This window comes from Peromyscus californicus, unplaced genomic scaffold (genome assembly GCF_007827085.1).
Source record: "Peromyscus californicus insignis strain IS unplaced genomic scaffold, ASM782708v3 Scaffold_2__1_contigs__length_46816999, whole genome shotgun sequence".
NCBI lineage: Eukaryota > Metazoa > Chordata > Mammalia > Rodentia > Cricetidae > Peromyscus > Peromyscus californicus.
In genome coordinates, this window is record NW_026294540.1 from 40,213,142 (window position 1) to 40,230,300 (window position 17,159).

Here is a 17,159-nt window from a genome sequence, read left to right on the forward strand (position 1 = left end):
AGTCTCTGTGTGATTCCTTGGTTGGGTCCGAGCGGCTGCGGGACTGGCGGGTGAGAGAGATTTGTCCTGACCGTGGGCCAGGCAGGACTGGAGAAAACTTCAGCTACACTTTCCCTGTAAACTATCATGATTTTAACTGCCGTTATTTACTTAGGGGCCCCAAACCTTTGCCTCTGTGTGTCTCACACCTTTGAGTACATAGCCGTCTATCTGGGTGGCCCTCCAGGAATACCAAGGGAAATGGAAGTCACCTTTCCCTCCATGCCTCCCGCTGTCTCTGTTCTCTTCGGTTAGCATCCACATCCACACTGTCACCAAAGCCAGACATCTAGAAATCAGAGCACTTCTGCTGGGAACTCTTGGTCTCAAAGGATCCTGCCTCAGCATCCCATACTGGTGGGACTGCGGGGCGGCCATCCACCGAGCTCCAGGAGAGAGCTTTGATTCCTCTCCCACACTCATTTCCCATCCAAGCAGTAGCCACACCCTAACGTTAATTTTGCCTTCTGGATTCCCCTCAAATCTCCCCTCTGTTCAGCCTCTGTATTATCATTGTCACAAGCAAGTCTTGATTGTTTCTGGCCTAAACCACCGCCAAGAGCCTCCTCACTGGTTTCTGTGCAATAGTTTAGCTGACGCGCTCCGTCCTCCACCTAAACACCACACATCCTCCACTCGAAACCCCCCACAACTCACAGCACTGGTTCTCCCCTTCTTTGGATTCACTCACAGGTCCTTTTGAAAATCAATGAAAGTAATAAACACTTTCTCTTAAAAGTAAACAAATGAGCTGGGCGGTGGTGGCGCACGCCTTTAATCCCAGCACTCGGGAGGCAGAGCCAGGCAGAGCTCTGTGAGTTCGAGGCCAGCCTGGTCTACAGAGCGAGATCCAGGACAGGTACCAAAGCTACACAGAGAAACCCTGTCTTGAAAAACCAAAAAGAAAAAAAAGTAAACAAATGAAATAACATACTTGGATGATAGGGGGTGGGGCACAGTGGAAGAGGAAAAAACAGTATCATGAATCTTCTGAAGTCAGTCAGAGGTTTGTGGTCTCCATGATAAAGGTCAAACTCCAGGCCAGCAAGATGGCTCTGTGGGGGCTTGCCACCAAGCATGAGAACCTGAGTTTTGATCCCTGGGACCTACATGGTGGAATGAGACAACCAACTCCCTCAAGTTGTCCTCTGACCTCTATACACGAGCCTTGGTACTCGTGCACACAATCGAATGCATGCACACAGACACACACACACACACACACACACACACACACACACACACACAAAGCATAAAAAAAAATCAATTTCCTGAGTTATAACTTTATAAAGGATAACCACTGTAATCCTAGAGACCTCGTATACTGTGTCCCAACAACCGAGACCTGAATCACGGTTTTGCTCAAGTTTGTTACCTCTGAACCTCGTTCCTTGCTATCCCACTTACTGGGAGTGTCCTCACCCTCTGCATTCCCCATCATCCATCACACACCTTCCCAGCCACGGTTGGAATAGTCTCCTCTTGGAAGCTTGGCCTCGTTTTCTGTTTGGGTTAGAGGCTACACTTCTGTAGACGCATCAGTTGCAGCTCTGTGCCTGACTCTCGCTGTCGGCCCCACAGCGTTAGCCTGGCAGTCCTTTGAGGGCAGTGCTGTGCGGCACTTTGGAGGTCACTGAATGGTATCTGGGAAGGTGCTGGGGACAGAACCTGGTCCTCATGAATGCTGCGCTCTAACACTGAGGCACACCACCACCCTGTGCAGCTTTTAACGTGGGTCCTATAAGTAGACCTTGCTCCAAAGCATTTAGAAGAAGTGGGGGAGGGGAGAGAGAGAAGGAGGTAGGGAAGGAAGCCTTACACACGAGGACTGACTCCAAACCCTAACGACATCTTCAGACCCGGTGTCTCCCTTTCTGTAACACGCCCGCCTGAAGCAGACCCTGCGGAATTCATCCGATGAAGCAGGGTGTCTCCTGCTCAGAAAGAGGAACTTCAGCTGCAGAGCGGTCGGCACCAGCATGTTTCCTATTTGCATTATGAGTCCTGAAATGTCTATCTGCGTTTCCTCCACGAATAGCATTAGGAAACCTGACTCTGATCACAGAGGATTCTGAAGGCTGCATTTGGTGGGTATCTTATAATTGAAACGTAGTATTGGAAAGAAAGAATGGCAATATCCTGCTCCAGTGTAGACTATAAATAATTCTATGGAGGATTCTTGGCTCCCAATCAACATAATAATGACAGGAGCGAAAAAACATATATATATATATTTTACTGTTTAACAACCCCCAAAATACCAATAGTTCCTCTTTTGGGATCTTATGCAATTCCTCTAGCCACAAAAGAACATCGTGTGTGTACTTTATATTATTTTTATATTTCTTTCACACGTGTTAGTATCTGAAGAACAGAATGGTATGAGTCAAGTTAACGACCATCATGACTTCTGCAACAGCTTTCGTATCTCAGGGCCACTGAGGAGACAGCCACTGGAAAAACAAACCAGATCATGCAAGCGCAGGGCTCACACCCCGTCTCGTAAAGGAAGAAAAGCTGTTGACCTTGTAACTACAACGAAAGCCTCCTTAGAAGCCACAGTGAGGGAAAGTCTGAAGAGCCACAGAGTCAGATGGGCACGGTGACCCCAGCACTTGGAAGGCTGAGGTCGGAGGGACTCAAGACCCAGGACAACCTTGTCTGTGAGATTATTTGGCTCAGAAAAAAAAAAAAAACCAACTACCAACAACAACAAAAATAACTCAGACTCCAAACACTCTCCTCAGTAAACCCCTTTCCTGGAGGGTCATCATTTTATGTGCATGAATGAGGGAGGGGTGAGGCAGAGCAACAGGATCAAGCTATGCAGTATGTGAAGCCAAATTTGCATTTCTATATGTGGGAGGCCCAAAACAGCTTGACCACACAGCTGCCATGACAGGTGTACTAGCAGGCAGCACCCAGATCCAGGAAAAGCTATAAGCTGACACTATCAGGGATCCACTGAGGGATGGCCAGCATCTAAGGGGAAAAACCTGACATCCCAAACATTCCAACCATCAGGTAAGTTCAGATAAGATCGCCAGAGGTCCCTGAGCCTAGTACATACCTATTCCCCTTTTGCAGATATCCCTAGACAAATGTCAGCCAATTAGGGTCCTGAATCCTAGAAATCCCCTCACCCCAACTTCTGTAATGATAAAAAAAAAAAACCCACCTGGGCTTGGGGCTGTCTGTTCTCACCACTGCATCAGATAGACAAAGAGACCAAGCTTGAGCTTGAAATAAAGGTTCTTTGTGTTTACATGCCGGACTCGGTCTCCCTGGTGGTCTTTTGGGTGTCCCCGAAAGCTGAGCATAACACTATTATCTACAAGACCCCTTTGTAACTCCTGAGGACTGGGTGTGGTCGCACACATGCTTGTAATCCCAGGACTAAGGAGGCAGAGGCAGGTGGAATCGAGGTCAGCTTGGGATACCACCTGAAAAGCCATTTTAAAAAGCCCAAAAGTAGGAAGACAATAAAATGCAACACTTTACTTTGTATGCTAATTAATTTTTAAGAATAAAAGTTCGCAGTGCTCTTAAGATTATTTGCTTCTTTTTGTCAAATCAAAACTTCACCCAGAGCCAGGTGTGGTGGCACATGCCTTTATTCCCAGCACTCAAAAACAGAGGCAGGTAGATGGATATCTGTGCATTTGAGGTCTACATAGTGAGTTCCAGGCCAGCCAGGACCCTGTCTCAAAACAAAACAAAACAATACATGCTAGGTGTTACTTAGGAGGTATTCTGAGTCAGCAATCTATAGATGGCAATCTTCCTTCCTTCCTTTCCCTCCTCCCTCCATCCCTCCTTCCTTCCTTCCTTCCTTCCTCCTTTCCTTCCCTTTTGATGGCAATCTCCAACACTGAATGCTCATTTCATGGTCAGGGGCTCCTGCCACACTGATTTCTGAATATTGTTAGGGAATGAAGACCCGAGAGGCACAGTCTAAACTGCGAAGATGGTGTGGGGGAAGCGGGGAGGTTCTCAATGGAGCACAAATACTCCCTGGTGATAAAATATAGTCAACACATTTGTCCAAAGAACCATTTAGAAAACTGCTCCTTGCTCGGTGCCATGGCCTGAGCCATGGAGCTTGAGACCAGCCTGGCTGACAGAACAGAACGACCATCTGAAAAATTCAAACCAGCCCCCAGGCCTGGCTTCCGAATGTGCCCTTATAGTCCCAGCACTCAGAAGGCTGAGGCAGGGTGACCAGGAGTTCAAAGGCATCCTTGGTTACATATTAAGTTGGAGGTCAGCCTGGGCAACATAAGACTCCTCTCTCTCTCTCTCTCTCTCTCTCTCTCTCTCTCTCTCTCTCTCTCTCTCTCTCTCACACACACACACACACACACACACACACACACTACCAAACTCAAACTGTTTCTTCCCCAAATGCAAAGATCATATTTGGTTAGGCGATGGTGGTGCACACCTTTAATCCCAGCACTTGGGAGCAGAGGCAGGGGATCTCTGTGAGTTTCAAGGCCAGCCTGGTCTACGGAGCTAGTTCCAGGGTAGCTAGGGCTATATAAAGAAATCCTTGAAAACAAACAAGCAAACAAAGATCATTTTTGACTTTGCGACTGATCATTCATTTTGCCTCAAATGCAAGAGCATTGCTATTCCCATGGGCTTATAATACCATCTATCTATATTTAAGTGTTTTTGCAAGGGAATGGCCTGAGAATTCCTATCCTTATCTGCTTGAAACTTCGTTGAAACATGTGTTTTTATTTTACTTTTTAGTTTTTTTCCCTTGTGTGTACATGTGTGGTTCACATGCGGGAGTGCAGGTGTGTGCAGGCCAGTGTGTACCTCTGGAGGACAGAGGACAGTCTTAGCTATCTTCATCTTCCACCTTGTTTGAGGTAAGGTTTCTTAGTTCTTACTTGCTGTTGCGTAAGGCAGGCAAGCTGATCTGTGACTTGCCAGGGACTCTCCAGTCTCCCTCCCACCTCACGTAGGAGTGCTGGGACGATACACCAAGCTCAGCTTTTAAATGGGTTCTGAGGTTCCAAACCCGTGCTATTTTTAATCTATAGGCATTCAGTGATCAAGAATATCTGTCGGTATTACTTTACCTCTTTCCTCATTGTCCCCTAAACCCCACGTCCCCAAATCTATGAAAACAATTGCTGGAAGGTTGAACTAACTAAAAGGAAACTTCAGGGGGCTGGAGAGATGGCTCAGCAGTTAAGAGCACTGGCTGCTCTTCCAGTGGACCTGGAGTTTAATTTCCAGCAACCACGTGATAGTTCAGAACCATCTGTAACTCTAATCCCAGGGGATTCGACTCCCTCTTCTGGCCTCTGTGTGCATTGCACACACACACACACACACACACACACACACACACACACACACACGGTGCACATACATACAGGCAGGCAAAACACCCATGAACACAAAAATAAATAAAATTTTAAAAGTAAATAAAAGGAAGCTTCATGTCAAAATGCTTTTCCTGAGCCAAAACGATGGCTTAGTGGATAAAAGCGCTTGTGGCCGTACCTGATGGCCCAAGTCCAATCCCTAGGACCCACACAGTGAAAGGAGAGGACTGACTCCTACAAGTTGTCCTCTGACCTCCACCTGCTCACTGTGACACACACACACAGAATAAATGAACTTTTTATTTATTTATTTTAAAAAAGAGATGTTTGACAACCTAGATGCCCATCAACTGAAGAATGGATTAAGAAAATGTGGTACATATACACAATAGAGTACTACTCAGCAGAGAAAAATAATGACAGCATGAAATTTGCAGGCAAATGGATGGATAGAAAAATCATCCTGGGTGAGGTAACCCAGACTCAAAAGGACAAACATGGTATGTATTCACTCATAAGTGGATATTAGACATAAAGCAAAGGACAATCAGACTGCAACTCACAGATCCAGGGAGGCTATCTAGCAGGGGGGACCTTAGGATGACTGTGGCTTATAATAAGTTTTGGTTTTACCCAATCACTGGGCAAGCTTTAGTGAAACATTTCACTATTAGGATAAAAATTTGTACCATATCAAGCTGATAAAAGAATATGCTGGTTGTACTTTCAGGAGGGGAGGCTAAAATCTTTTTAGATTATGGATTAGCCTATAGAAAAATGTCTGCCATAAATCAAACAGTGAAGGGGAAGATGAATAGGAATCTCACTTACACAACTTAAGTAAAACATAGCTCTCTGAACAGATGAAGATAGGTTTCCTCTGTATCCCAGAGTCTAATCAATATTTATATGTATAATTCAGCTATCATTTGGCTTGAAAGGGCTTATTGGGAAGTGTTATCATTTATGCTATTTTCTACAGAGAAAATATTTTTCCAGTTTAAAATAACCCTGGACTTTTAAATTATAACCTGTTTTTGTGTTCAGGCTATCTGAGTATTATTTCTCCTGCAGTTGTACATAAAATGTTTTTACATTAAAAAAAAGACAAATACTACAGAATTGTATTACATGAAATATATAGAATATACAAATTCATAGAGACAGAGAGATTAGACGTTATCTCAAGATGGAGAAGAAAGGAATATAGAGCAATGATTTCCTAAGTACAGAATCTCTGTTTTGTATGGTGGAAAAACCCCACAAATGGACAGTAGTATCAGGACATAATATCATGTAATAAATCAATACAATTAATATAATTAATAAATACCATAAATATAATTATTGAATGAATACTGCGAATGTAAACAATGAATACCACAAATGTAATTAATATCATGAGTGTAATTAATGAATATCATGAGTGTAATTAAAAAATAAATGTAAAAAAAGATAAAAAATTTAAAAAAAAAGATGTTTGAGATCTTTTTCCTGGGAAAGGCAAAGACCATGGATTTGTTAAATAGAATAAAACTAGCTATTTATGCATAAATTATGACACCACCATCTCTTTCCTTTTGGCACACATTGTCCAAAAAAGTTCTGTGCCTGACACAGAAATAAGCATTCAATAACATGTGTTAAATTAAAAAATATTTCCCCTCATTTATCTTCTATTAATTTTCCTTATCTGAAGTTTTCCTGGGAAAATATGTAAACCTCCATCTTTTTTTAAAAAAGATTTATTGTATATATGTGTGTGTGTGTGTGTGTGTGTGTGTGTGTGTATGTGTGTGTGTGTTCTTTGGTATGTGTATGTTAAGTGCTGGTGTGCACATAGGCTCAGAGGCACGAGATCCCCTGAAACTTGATTACAGGTGGTTAAGAGCTACCTGACATGGATGCTGGGAACTGAACTCAGGTCCTCTGCAAGAGCAGTATGCACTTGTAACCACTGAACCATCTCTCTAACCACTCCTTCTCAATCTTTAATATCTCCTTACCTTATTTTCAATTAGACAACAGGCAGTTTCAAAAGCAATGGAAACATCTCAACTAATAACTAGGAGTTACTGCAAGTGCCGTTTGATTTATAAAATGTAGATCATTCTTTAACAGCAGGCATGCATTCCCCAAATTTACTACAGGCAAATATGAAGTCCCTATGAAGAAATTAATAGCTAACCTAAACTCAGATGAGGCAAGAATTGAAATTAAAGCATTAGAGTCAAGGGCCATCAGGGGTCTGGTATTCCCTCTAGTCCTAACCAACTTTTGCCCAGCCTCTTTGCCTCCAACCTCTTCCTCACCCACCCCTTCTTCAGTTCTCAAGAAGGAAAACAAAGTAAATATAGTGGTTTGAATTAGAATGTCCCCACAGGGTCATATATTTGAATGCTTGGTCCCCAGTTGGTTGAACTATTTGGGAAGGACTAGAAGGTGTGGCTTTGGAGGAGGTGTGTCACTGGGGGTGGGCTTAGGTTTCGAAAGTCCACACCATTCCCAGTTAGCTCTTTCTGCTTGTGGATGAAGATGTGAGCACTCAGCTACTGCTCCAGTGTTGCGCCTGCTGCCTGCCACACTCCCCACCACGATGGTCATGGACTCCAACCCTCTGAAACTAAAAGCTCCATTAAAATATTTTTCCTATAAATTGCTTTGGTCATGGTGTCTTTACAGTAAAAGAAAAGTAGCCAAGGCAGAAGTTTGTACCAGGAGTGGGGTGTGGAAGATTTTGGGACTTTGAACACTGTAAAGAGAGCTTAGTGCACCATTCTCCTAGGCACTTGGAAGACAGTAGTGTGAACTAGGGAGCAATATCTAGTGTTGACTAGACAGCAAAGGGGACTAGGGGGCCCAGGTCAGGAGGTTTTAGGGGGAAAAAATATTAGCAGTGGGGCTTGAGATCTTTCTTGTGAAATTTTGGCAAAGAGTGTGGCTGCTTTTTGTCCTTGTCCTAAGAATCTGCCTGGGGACTACTTTCTTTGACAGAGGATATTTCAGGACAGCCTAACATTGACAGTGTCATGTGGTTATTATTGATCACTGTTATGCAGATCTACAACAAAAATGAGCAAGCAGGACAAAAAGAAATACAAAATGTACAGTTTAAGGAGAAAAAGGGCACCAGGAAAGTTAGTGTTGAAGCCAAGTCTTGTGCTCAAAGAGATGAGAAGTTTAAAGAAAGACTTAATGTGAAGTTGAATAAAGGGGAGTAGTACCCTCAGGGCAAGATCCCACTTAGTTAAGTTTCCAACTTGCAAAGAGGAAATGCCTAAGGAATCTTCTGTTCCTAAATGCAGGAAAGCATGTTCAACAAAGGAAGGAAACAAGACTCATGCAAATGTAATTCCCGACCGAGCAGGCAGCAGAACTTGCCAGCACCAGCCATGAAGAATACAGGAATAAAGGGGTTGGGGACTCTTCCTCTGCTGCTAAGGAGATACTCCGAGACCAGGCATGTATCAGGGAAGTCCCTGCATGGGGACCAGCAGAGGCCCATGCAAAGAGCTGTGAAAGTGAAGCCTGGGTTGTGTTGGAGACCCTAGGATGTTGGGGATGCCAAAGCTGTAGGACACCTGCCAAGGAACGCTGCAGACCAGGAGTCAAACCAGCCCAAGGAAAAGGAGGGTGTTGTAGTCACCAAGGCTGGAAGGACAGAGCCATCCAAGCCCTTTGACATCGAACATAGAGAAGAGATTTGGAGTTGGCCTTGCTGGATTTCAGTCTTGCTTTGATCCAGTATTTCCTCACTATGCTCCCATTCTTCATTTTTGGAATGGTAATGTATATTCTGAACCATTGTATGTTGAAAGTATGCAGTTTGCTTTTTGATTTTGATTTTCGTAGGGAGTTACAATTAAGAGACTGCCTTGAGTCTCAGAAGAGACTTTGAACTTTTAAACTGTGTCAAGATTATGATAGACTATGCAGACTTGGAATTTGGATTAAATGCATCTTGCATTATGATAGGGCTATAAGTCTATGAGGGCCAGGGAGTGGAATGTGTTGGTTTGAATGATAATGGCCCCATAGGCTCATCTATTTGAATGCTTATGCCACAGATGGTGGAACTGTTTGGGAAGGATTAGGAGGTGTGGCCTTGTTGGAGAAGGTGTGTCACTAGGGGTGGACTTTGAGGTTCCAAAAGCCCTAGTAGGCAGTGGTGGTGCATGCCTTTAATCCCAGCAATCCCCAGGCACAGAGAGGCAGATCTCTGTGAGTTGGAGGCAAGTCTAGTCTGAGTTCCAGGACAGCCAGGGATACACAGAGAAACCTTGTCTCAAAAAAAAAAAAAAAAAAAAAAAGGCAAAACAAACAAAACAAAATAAAAAAGCCCAAGCCGTTCCCAGTTAGCTTTCTCTACCTCACGTCTGTGGATCTAGATGTAGCTCTCAGCTACTGCTCCAGCACCGTGCCTACCTGCCCGCTTGCCTCCCGGCCTGCCTGCCACCATGCACCCCGCCTCCCGTGCCATAATGATCATGGTCTCACCCTCTGAAACTGTAAGCAAGCCCCAATAAACTCTTTCTTTTATAAGTTGCCTTGGTCATGGTGTCTCTTCACAGCCATGGAAAAGTAACTAAGACAAGCAAGACAGACAGACAAAAAACAGTGGCAAGGATGTGGAATTCAAGGCTCCAAATACGAACTCTCAGAATGAAAGACACAGTATCTCAGTTATTGTAATATTGAAGTCCTTTCTTCATGGTATCAGCGCCCATTGTCGATAACAGCACAGAGAGCTCCTTCCTTTTGTGGGACATTTGTACACTGTGTAAAGGTGCTATGGTTGGTGTAATAAAAAGCTGAATGGCCAATAGCCGGGCAGGAGGTATAGGCGGGATTTCTGGGGAGAGAAAGGAAGGGCAGGAGGAATCTAGGCATGCCGGGAGAAACCAGGAGACATGAAGTGAAAACAGGAAGTACAAGATGGAAGAGAGGTAATGTCACATGATAGAATGTAGATTAATATAAATGGGTTAATTTAAGTTAAGTTTTAACAGCTGGTCAGGAACAAGCCTAAGCTTTAGGCCAAGCTTTTATAATTAAAAAGAGGTCTCCGTGTCATTACTTGGGAGCTGGCTAGTGGGACAGAGAAAGACTCAACACATATAGTATCCAACATGGAGGCTTGAATATCCATACAAGGGCTGAGAAAGCAGTCTCTCATGTACCCTGGGCGTACAGAGGCATGGCTTTTTTAAGAGGTCCTGCTGTGCAACCAAGCACTTGAGCAGCCAGTACAAGGTACAAACTCCTGCTTCAGGCAGATATAACAAATTCCCAGAGCTGGGGCAGGTAAATATGGCTCCAGGGTCAGTACCCACTGCCAGGAGACTAGGCTCTCAGGGAACCGAGAGGGGGGAGCCAGTTGCCAGGAGCCATATACATAGCAGAGCTGCATGGCAGTAGCCTTACAGTTTAAGCTTTGGCTCACACAGTCAGAAGAGGCCGCACACACACACACACACACACAAAGCCATGTCCAGGCAGACAAAACCTCTGACTGAACAGGTCACAGTGTGTTTTAAAATGTGCTTAGATGCTCAAGAAAGAAAAGAAAATGGGTAAGAAAAAAAATAGTTTAAAAATAATAAAGTCTTTAAAGAGACAGTAAAGTAATATAAAAAAAAATAAGTCACATAAAGACAGGAAATACACAGGGTGTCTGGATCCTGTCTGGTATTTTGTTGACTTTGAATTTTTAAATGCTAATGTATAAAAAACAATAGCTGCTGAGAGACACTGGATTATGGAAACTGCTAAATTAAACCAACCTATATATTTTAAGAATGTCTTAGCCGGGCGGTGGTGGCGCACGCCTTTAATCCCAGCACTCGGGAGGCAGAGCCAGGCGGATCTCTGTGAGTTCGAGGCCAGCCTGGACTACCAAGTGAGTTCCAGGAAAGGCGCAAAGCTACACAGAGAAACCCTGTCTCGAAAAACCAAAAAAAAAAAAAAAAAAAAAAAAAAGAATGTCTTAACTCGCCGGGCGGTGGTGGCGCACGCCTTTAATCCCAGCACTCGGGAGGTAGAGGCAGGTGGATCTTTGTGAGTTCGAGGCCAGCCTGGTCTACAGAGCGAGATCCAGGAAAGGGGCAAAGCTACACAGAGAAACCCTGTCTCGAAAAAAACCAAAAAAAAAAAAAAAAAAGTCTTAACTCAAAATGGAAGTCAGAAAATAGGGAGAGGTTATGCCTTTGTTTCCACAGGAAACAAAAAGTTATGGTTCTTATCAAAATTAATGAAGATCAGATTTGATTGGCAGAGACCTCCTGAAAATCTTGGCTACAGACATGAAAAAAGAAACCAAGAAAGACTACAGGACAGGTGATGTCTACTATGGGAATAGCTCTGAGACTGGATGAAACATGATAAATATTGTTAGCTAAAGAATCCTCATGAGTTATTATTACATACATCCTTTCATATGGCATGGATATTGGTTTGGCTCTACAGTCCAAACAAACTTAGAAAGTGCCTTTTACCTGCTCAAACAGAAAACAAACAAACAAACAAAAATCTTTAATTGACTTGTGCACACACTTTCCATACTTGTGTTAATGCAGATACATAAGTTACTATTAAAAGTTTGTGTGCTTTCAGAAAAAAAGGCCAGACACCAATGAAGACAAGTAGTCCAGGTGACCCAGCCTCTCAGAATGCCTCAGTTGCAGTTTCCTCAAAATTCTGCATCCAGAACAACTTCAGAGTTGCTGAGATGGTCCAGCCTCACAGACTACTCCAGCCAGACTTCAGATAAGCTCTACACTTTCCCATCACACAAAGACCAAACAAAAAATAATACAACTAGCTCTCCAAGGACTTGTCCATTATCCCAATTTTCTCAGGGTCCCCTAAAGATGCTGTTGCCCCTCCCCAGACATCAGGAAGCAATCTAGAGAACATGTTGCCCACACTCCCATGAGGTGGGGTGGATAGTTTTTGGTCATTAGGTGGGTTATGAATGTTTGTCATTGTTTAGGAGGGTTGGTTACAAGTTGGTCATGGTCAGGAAAAAAGCTGAGCAAAGGAGATTAGATTCAGGGATCTCTTTCTGAAGGGCAAAAAGGGGATATAGTATAGAAATGATGGAATAAAAGGGTGGATTGAGTCTACTTTTGAACAACTAGTCTCAAATATTTTACACTGGTACGGATTTTTGTATATTGGTACACATTTAAGGTTATTTTTGTTATATTGTATATATGTTTCTACTCTTGTTTAAGGTATTGTACCTAATGCAGCTCATTTAAAACTGTAATGTAAAGTTCTAGTCTTGAAAGTTACTATTATAAGCCATTTATGTTGTGGAATATTTGTACACTGGGTGAAGGTGTATTGTTGTGATTGGTGTAATAAGCTGAATGGCCAATAGCTAGGCAGGAGATATATGCAGGATTTCTGGGGAGAGAAAGGAAGAAGAGGAGAAATCTAGGTGCACGGGGAGAAGCCAGGAGACATGGAGAGAAAACAGGAGGTGCAAGATGGAAGAGAAGTAAAGCCACGTGATAGAACATAGATTAATGTAAATGGGTTAATTTAAGTTATAAGAGCTAGTTAGGAACAAGCCTAAGATATAGGACAAGCTTTCATAATTAATAAGAGGTCTCTGTGTTGTTATTTGTGAACTGGCAGCCTAAAGAAAAATCTTTCCTCTCTTCCAGATTCTCTTAGAAAATATCATCATTATCCTTGAAAAATGGTACTTACAAAGGAAACTAAGCTCTCCTCTTGTAATGTAAGACATTTAACTTGAGTATTTTAAAGTCTTTACTTGTTTTGTTTTGTTTTTTGTTTTTTGTTTTTTGAGACAGTGTTTCTCTGTGTAGCTCTGGCTGTCCTGGAACTCACTTTGTATGTAGACCAGGCTGGCCTTAAACTTACTGAGATCTGCCTGCCACTGCCTCCCAAGTTCTGGCATTAAAGGTGTGCACCACCATGCTTGGCTGAACGCCCCTAATTTTAAGCTCCTTACTTCACCCAAGAAGAAAATACTTATGGGCAAGCATCCATACGGCTAGTAGGGACTTGACTTGGTACACTACTCGGGAAAACTCCTTTCCAAACTGCATACATGCCCTCCCTCTGGGAAAATCCCACAAGAAACGGGAGTTCAGGTACAGCAAAAAAAACAGATGATGATCACAGCAGTATTATTTGTAATTATAACAAAAACAGAAGTAAGTTCTTAAAAAGGGTTCTGAGAATTGAACCCAGGGGCTTCATGCATACTAAGCAAGTACTCTACTACGGAGATCCATCCTTAGACCAGGAAGAGTTTGAATGACCAACAAGGGGATGGATAAACACGTAGTAAAGTATATCATACCAAAGAATGGCAGTCAACGCTGTTTTCAAGGACTGCACTACAGGGAACAAAGTCTTCTCTCATAAGCACTACGTTGAGTCATAGAAGCTGGACACTGGGGCTGGAGAGAGGGCTCAGCAGTTAGGAGTACTTGCTGTTGTTGCAGAAGACCTGGGTTTGGTTTCTAGCACCCACAACCATCTGCAAGTCCACTTCAAGGGGGAGTTGACCACCTTTGCTGACCGTCACAGGCGCACATGTGGTGCACACACACATGCAGGCAAACACTCGTACGCATATCAAAATAAACACACGGAAAGAACTAGAGCATGAAGCAGAGTTAGGGGAGTGGTTCAGTGCTGCGGCACACGCCTCATACACAACATGAAACCCTGAGTCGGATCCCCGGCGCAGCAGAGAGAAGGGAGAGGGGCGGGGCGTAACCATGGTTTACTTTTTGTGAATTTCAAAAACAGGCAAAAGCAATATAGGGTTTGAGAAATCAGAGTGGTGGTCACTTTGGAGCTGAGTCACATTGTGTTTTCACACACACACACACCCACACACACACACACACACACACACACGTGGTTATGAGGACATACGGATATATAACTACGGATGGATGGACTCATAAAACTGTGCATATTGGTTGTCTGTGTGTTGCCCTTTGAATCTGGAGAGGGATATAGACATTTCCTAAGAAGGAGTCCGATGCAGTTTGAGCGCAGTTGCAAGTACTGCTCTGATGCCCAGTTACTTCCCTTAGACCCCTTTAGCCCTTTAGAAAATCTTTTCTGCTATGGAAAAGGCACTAATGTAATAAATAATAAGAAGAAACACAGCCAAAGCCTTTTGCATTAATAGAACCTGAAAAGCGAAGCATATTATATCGTGTATTTGAAATGTACCTATTTAAAACTGGTTTAAGAAAGGTAAAACGTCGGTTTCCCCATCCTTTTTCTTTATATCCTACATTTTTAACTTTATGATTCTTTTTTTTTAAGCGATTGGAAATCATTTCTGCTTATTGTGTTTCATATATTTTCTGTTTGTCACCGACAGTTCAAGCCCGAATCCTAGTCATCCTAGTCACCCTAGCTGAAGGGGAAGTAGGTTACCCGGCAGATGAGGGCGCCAAGGCCAGACCGTGAGTGCCTCACAAGGCTGCAAAACTGGGGCAGGGCCCATCTTCCCCAGATTCCCAGAACTCTGTCTCCAACTTTAATTCAATCCAACCCCCTCATCTTCCCAAATAGAAAGCCGACGCGAACCGATCTTAACTGGGTCAGAAGTGACCTTGTCCTTATCGTTAACGTTTTCAATCACAGCTATCATCCAAGCAGGTAATTTGGGAGGGCAGTCCTCGGAATTCTTGAAAATCTCACTAGGGTTTAATCCTAGGATCAGAATAGAATGGAGAGGGGAAGGACAGCTAGTATTTTAATTTGTAAATCCGTTTTTGGATAGTATTTCCAAAGTAACTAGCCATTGATCTAACCGAAAATAGGCACAGGTGGGGGTCGCCAGCGGGGGTGACCGCTCTAGCAGAATACCATTTTTCCCATTAGAGTTTACTCGGTCAACCACACCTCAAAGAGGTGAGAACGCCACCCCTCGAGAATCCACAGTAGCCAGGGGACCAGCCACGGGTCGGGGGTCCGGGGCCACCCGTGCTGCTGCAGACTCTCCAGGACTGGCCGCACGCATCCAAGCCCAAGCCTATGCGCGGCGGCCTGGGGACTGCAGAGGAGCGCTGCGGAGGAGGGCGAGGGCGGGGGTGGGCGAGCCGCAGCCAAGTTCACGGCTTGCGCGGGAAGGCGCGAAAGAGGGGAGGGACCAGGCGGCGAGGGGAGCGCGGGGTTGGGGGTGCGCGCTGGGCCAGGGCGGGGAGGGGGCAAGGGGCCTTACCGAGCAGCGGCAGTCGGCCGCCGCGCTGCACCAACGCCCGCATGGCCTCCGGAGCGCGCGGTACCCAAGCCGCCGGCCCAGCCTGCGATGCGGCCCCAGCGGCGCACCCGAGGCTGCAGGTGGCTCGCCGAAGGATGCGCGTCACCGACCGCAGATTCCCTGGGACTGGTGCAGAGCAGAGGGGGAGGAACCTCTCCCCAGAGGCCGGGGCAGCGAGAGCTCGGTGGCTGCCAGGAGGGCCGAACTGGTGCAGCACTGCGGCCGAGCCCACGTGCCCGGCCGTGGTCCGCAGCCTGCGCTCCTGGCGCCCGGGGCGCCCGGATTGCAGCGGGGGAGACTGGGTGTGGTCCCTCTAGGGAAGTTGCTCGGACAAGGTAGCTCGGGCCGTATTGCGGTCCCTGGGAGTCCCCAGACCTCTCTGCTTTGGATTCCAGAGCGTGAGAAGAGCGGTGACCCACAGACCTCCCTCTTCGCAAGGGGACATGATGTCTCCATGAAGGGTGCCAAATCGGTGCCACACAGTGGCGACTCCGCAGGTTTTATTCCTCGCCTGGTAGATCTTCATTGTGGACTGATTTTCTTTGTCTCCCCCTCTTACCTCTTAGGATAACCAAAATTCCCATCTCCCTCAGATCCAGAAAAGCAGACTCGGTTTCAGTGTCAACTGAATAAATTGGGGAGGTTAAGCAGACGCTCAAACAAATTAGTGCATCTCAAAGGATGTTTGGAATTGTCCACTCCTACTTCTGGCTTTTAGTCTCATAGTGTTTCCAGGTGACAGTTATATTCCGTGCATCAAGCTGAATATTGAAAGCTCAGAATGGCGGCCTGGCTTCTCCATTAAGGAGCTCCCCTGAGCCATTTGTCCTCTGCGTCCTAGATCACTCCCCACAGTGACAGATGTGGATCAAACGGTCGGTAACGTCCCTCCATCACAGCAATCCTATGCGCTTCATTCTTTTAATAGTTTTCTCTTCGGGCATGACCACTGTGAGCGTATGCCCTCGGTCATCACTGTTTTCCTCCGCGGCAGTCCACAGCATTATCATTTTTCCCTCCAGGGGAAACTTTAAAGTGACTTCCATAACGCAGCCACTGTGGAGAATGACATGGGCTGGGTGCTTTAGGTATTTTAAAGTCATATGACCGACTCATCGACTCCACTTCTGGAATTGCAGCAGGGGCATGAAGAAACATTCCTACATTCCTGTCCACAGCAGCGTTACTCACAGTAGTGAGACTGTCCACTGAGGGTGGCCTGATAGAGAAAGTGTACATATATAAAAGAGTGCATTTCATCTTTAGTAAAAAGGACAATTCTGACATATGATACAACATGGGAATCTTGAGGACATTGTGCTAAGTAAAATTTGCAGAGACAGAAAGAAGCGGGGGACAAGGGGGTGGCGGAGCAGCAGGCAGGCATCTGATGAATACACAGTTTGCTTTTGTAGGATGAAAGGAATTACACAAACTGTGTGAGTGAGTAGAGCGATTTGCCGAGCATGTACAAGGCCCCGACACAGAGTCAGGCAGAGGGAGAACAG

The 17,159-nt window shown here is 44.9% G+C and overlaps 1 protein-coding gene across 3 annotated transcripts in view; it reads right to left on the reverse strand.

Moving 5' to 3' along the window:
* The window catches only part of Flt3 (fms related receptor tyrosine kinase 3), a 128,455-nt gene that overhangs the window by 71,057 nt on the left and 40,239 nt on the right, over positions 1-17,159 (reverse strand). The window contains exon 1 of one of the 3 annotated variants that reach the window (XM_052754527.1): positions 15,613-16,521. The exons of the other annotated variants lie outside the window; for them this stretch is intronic. Coding sequence (XP_052610487.1) covers positions 15,613-15,655 — 43 coding nt within the window. The 5' untranslated portion in view covers positions 15,656-16,521. Of the gene's footprint in view, positions 1-15,612; positions 16,522-17,159 lie in introns of those variants that run through there. 3 annotated transcript variants of the gene reach the window in all.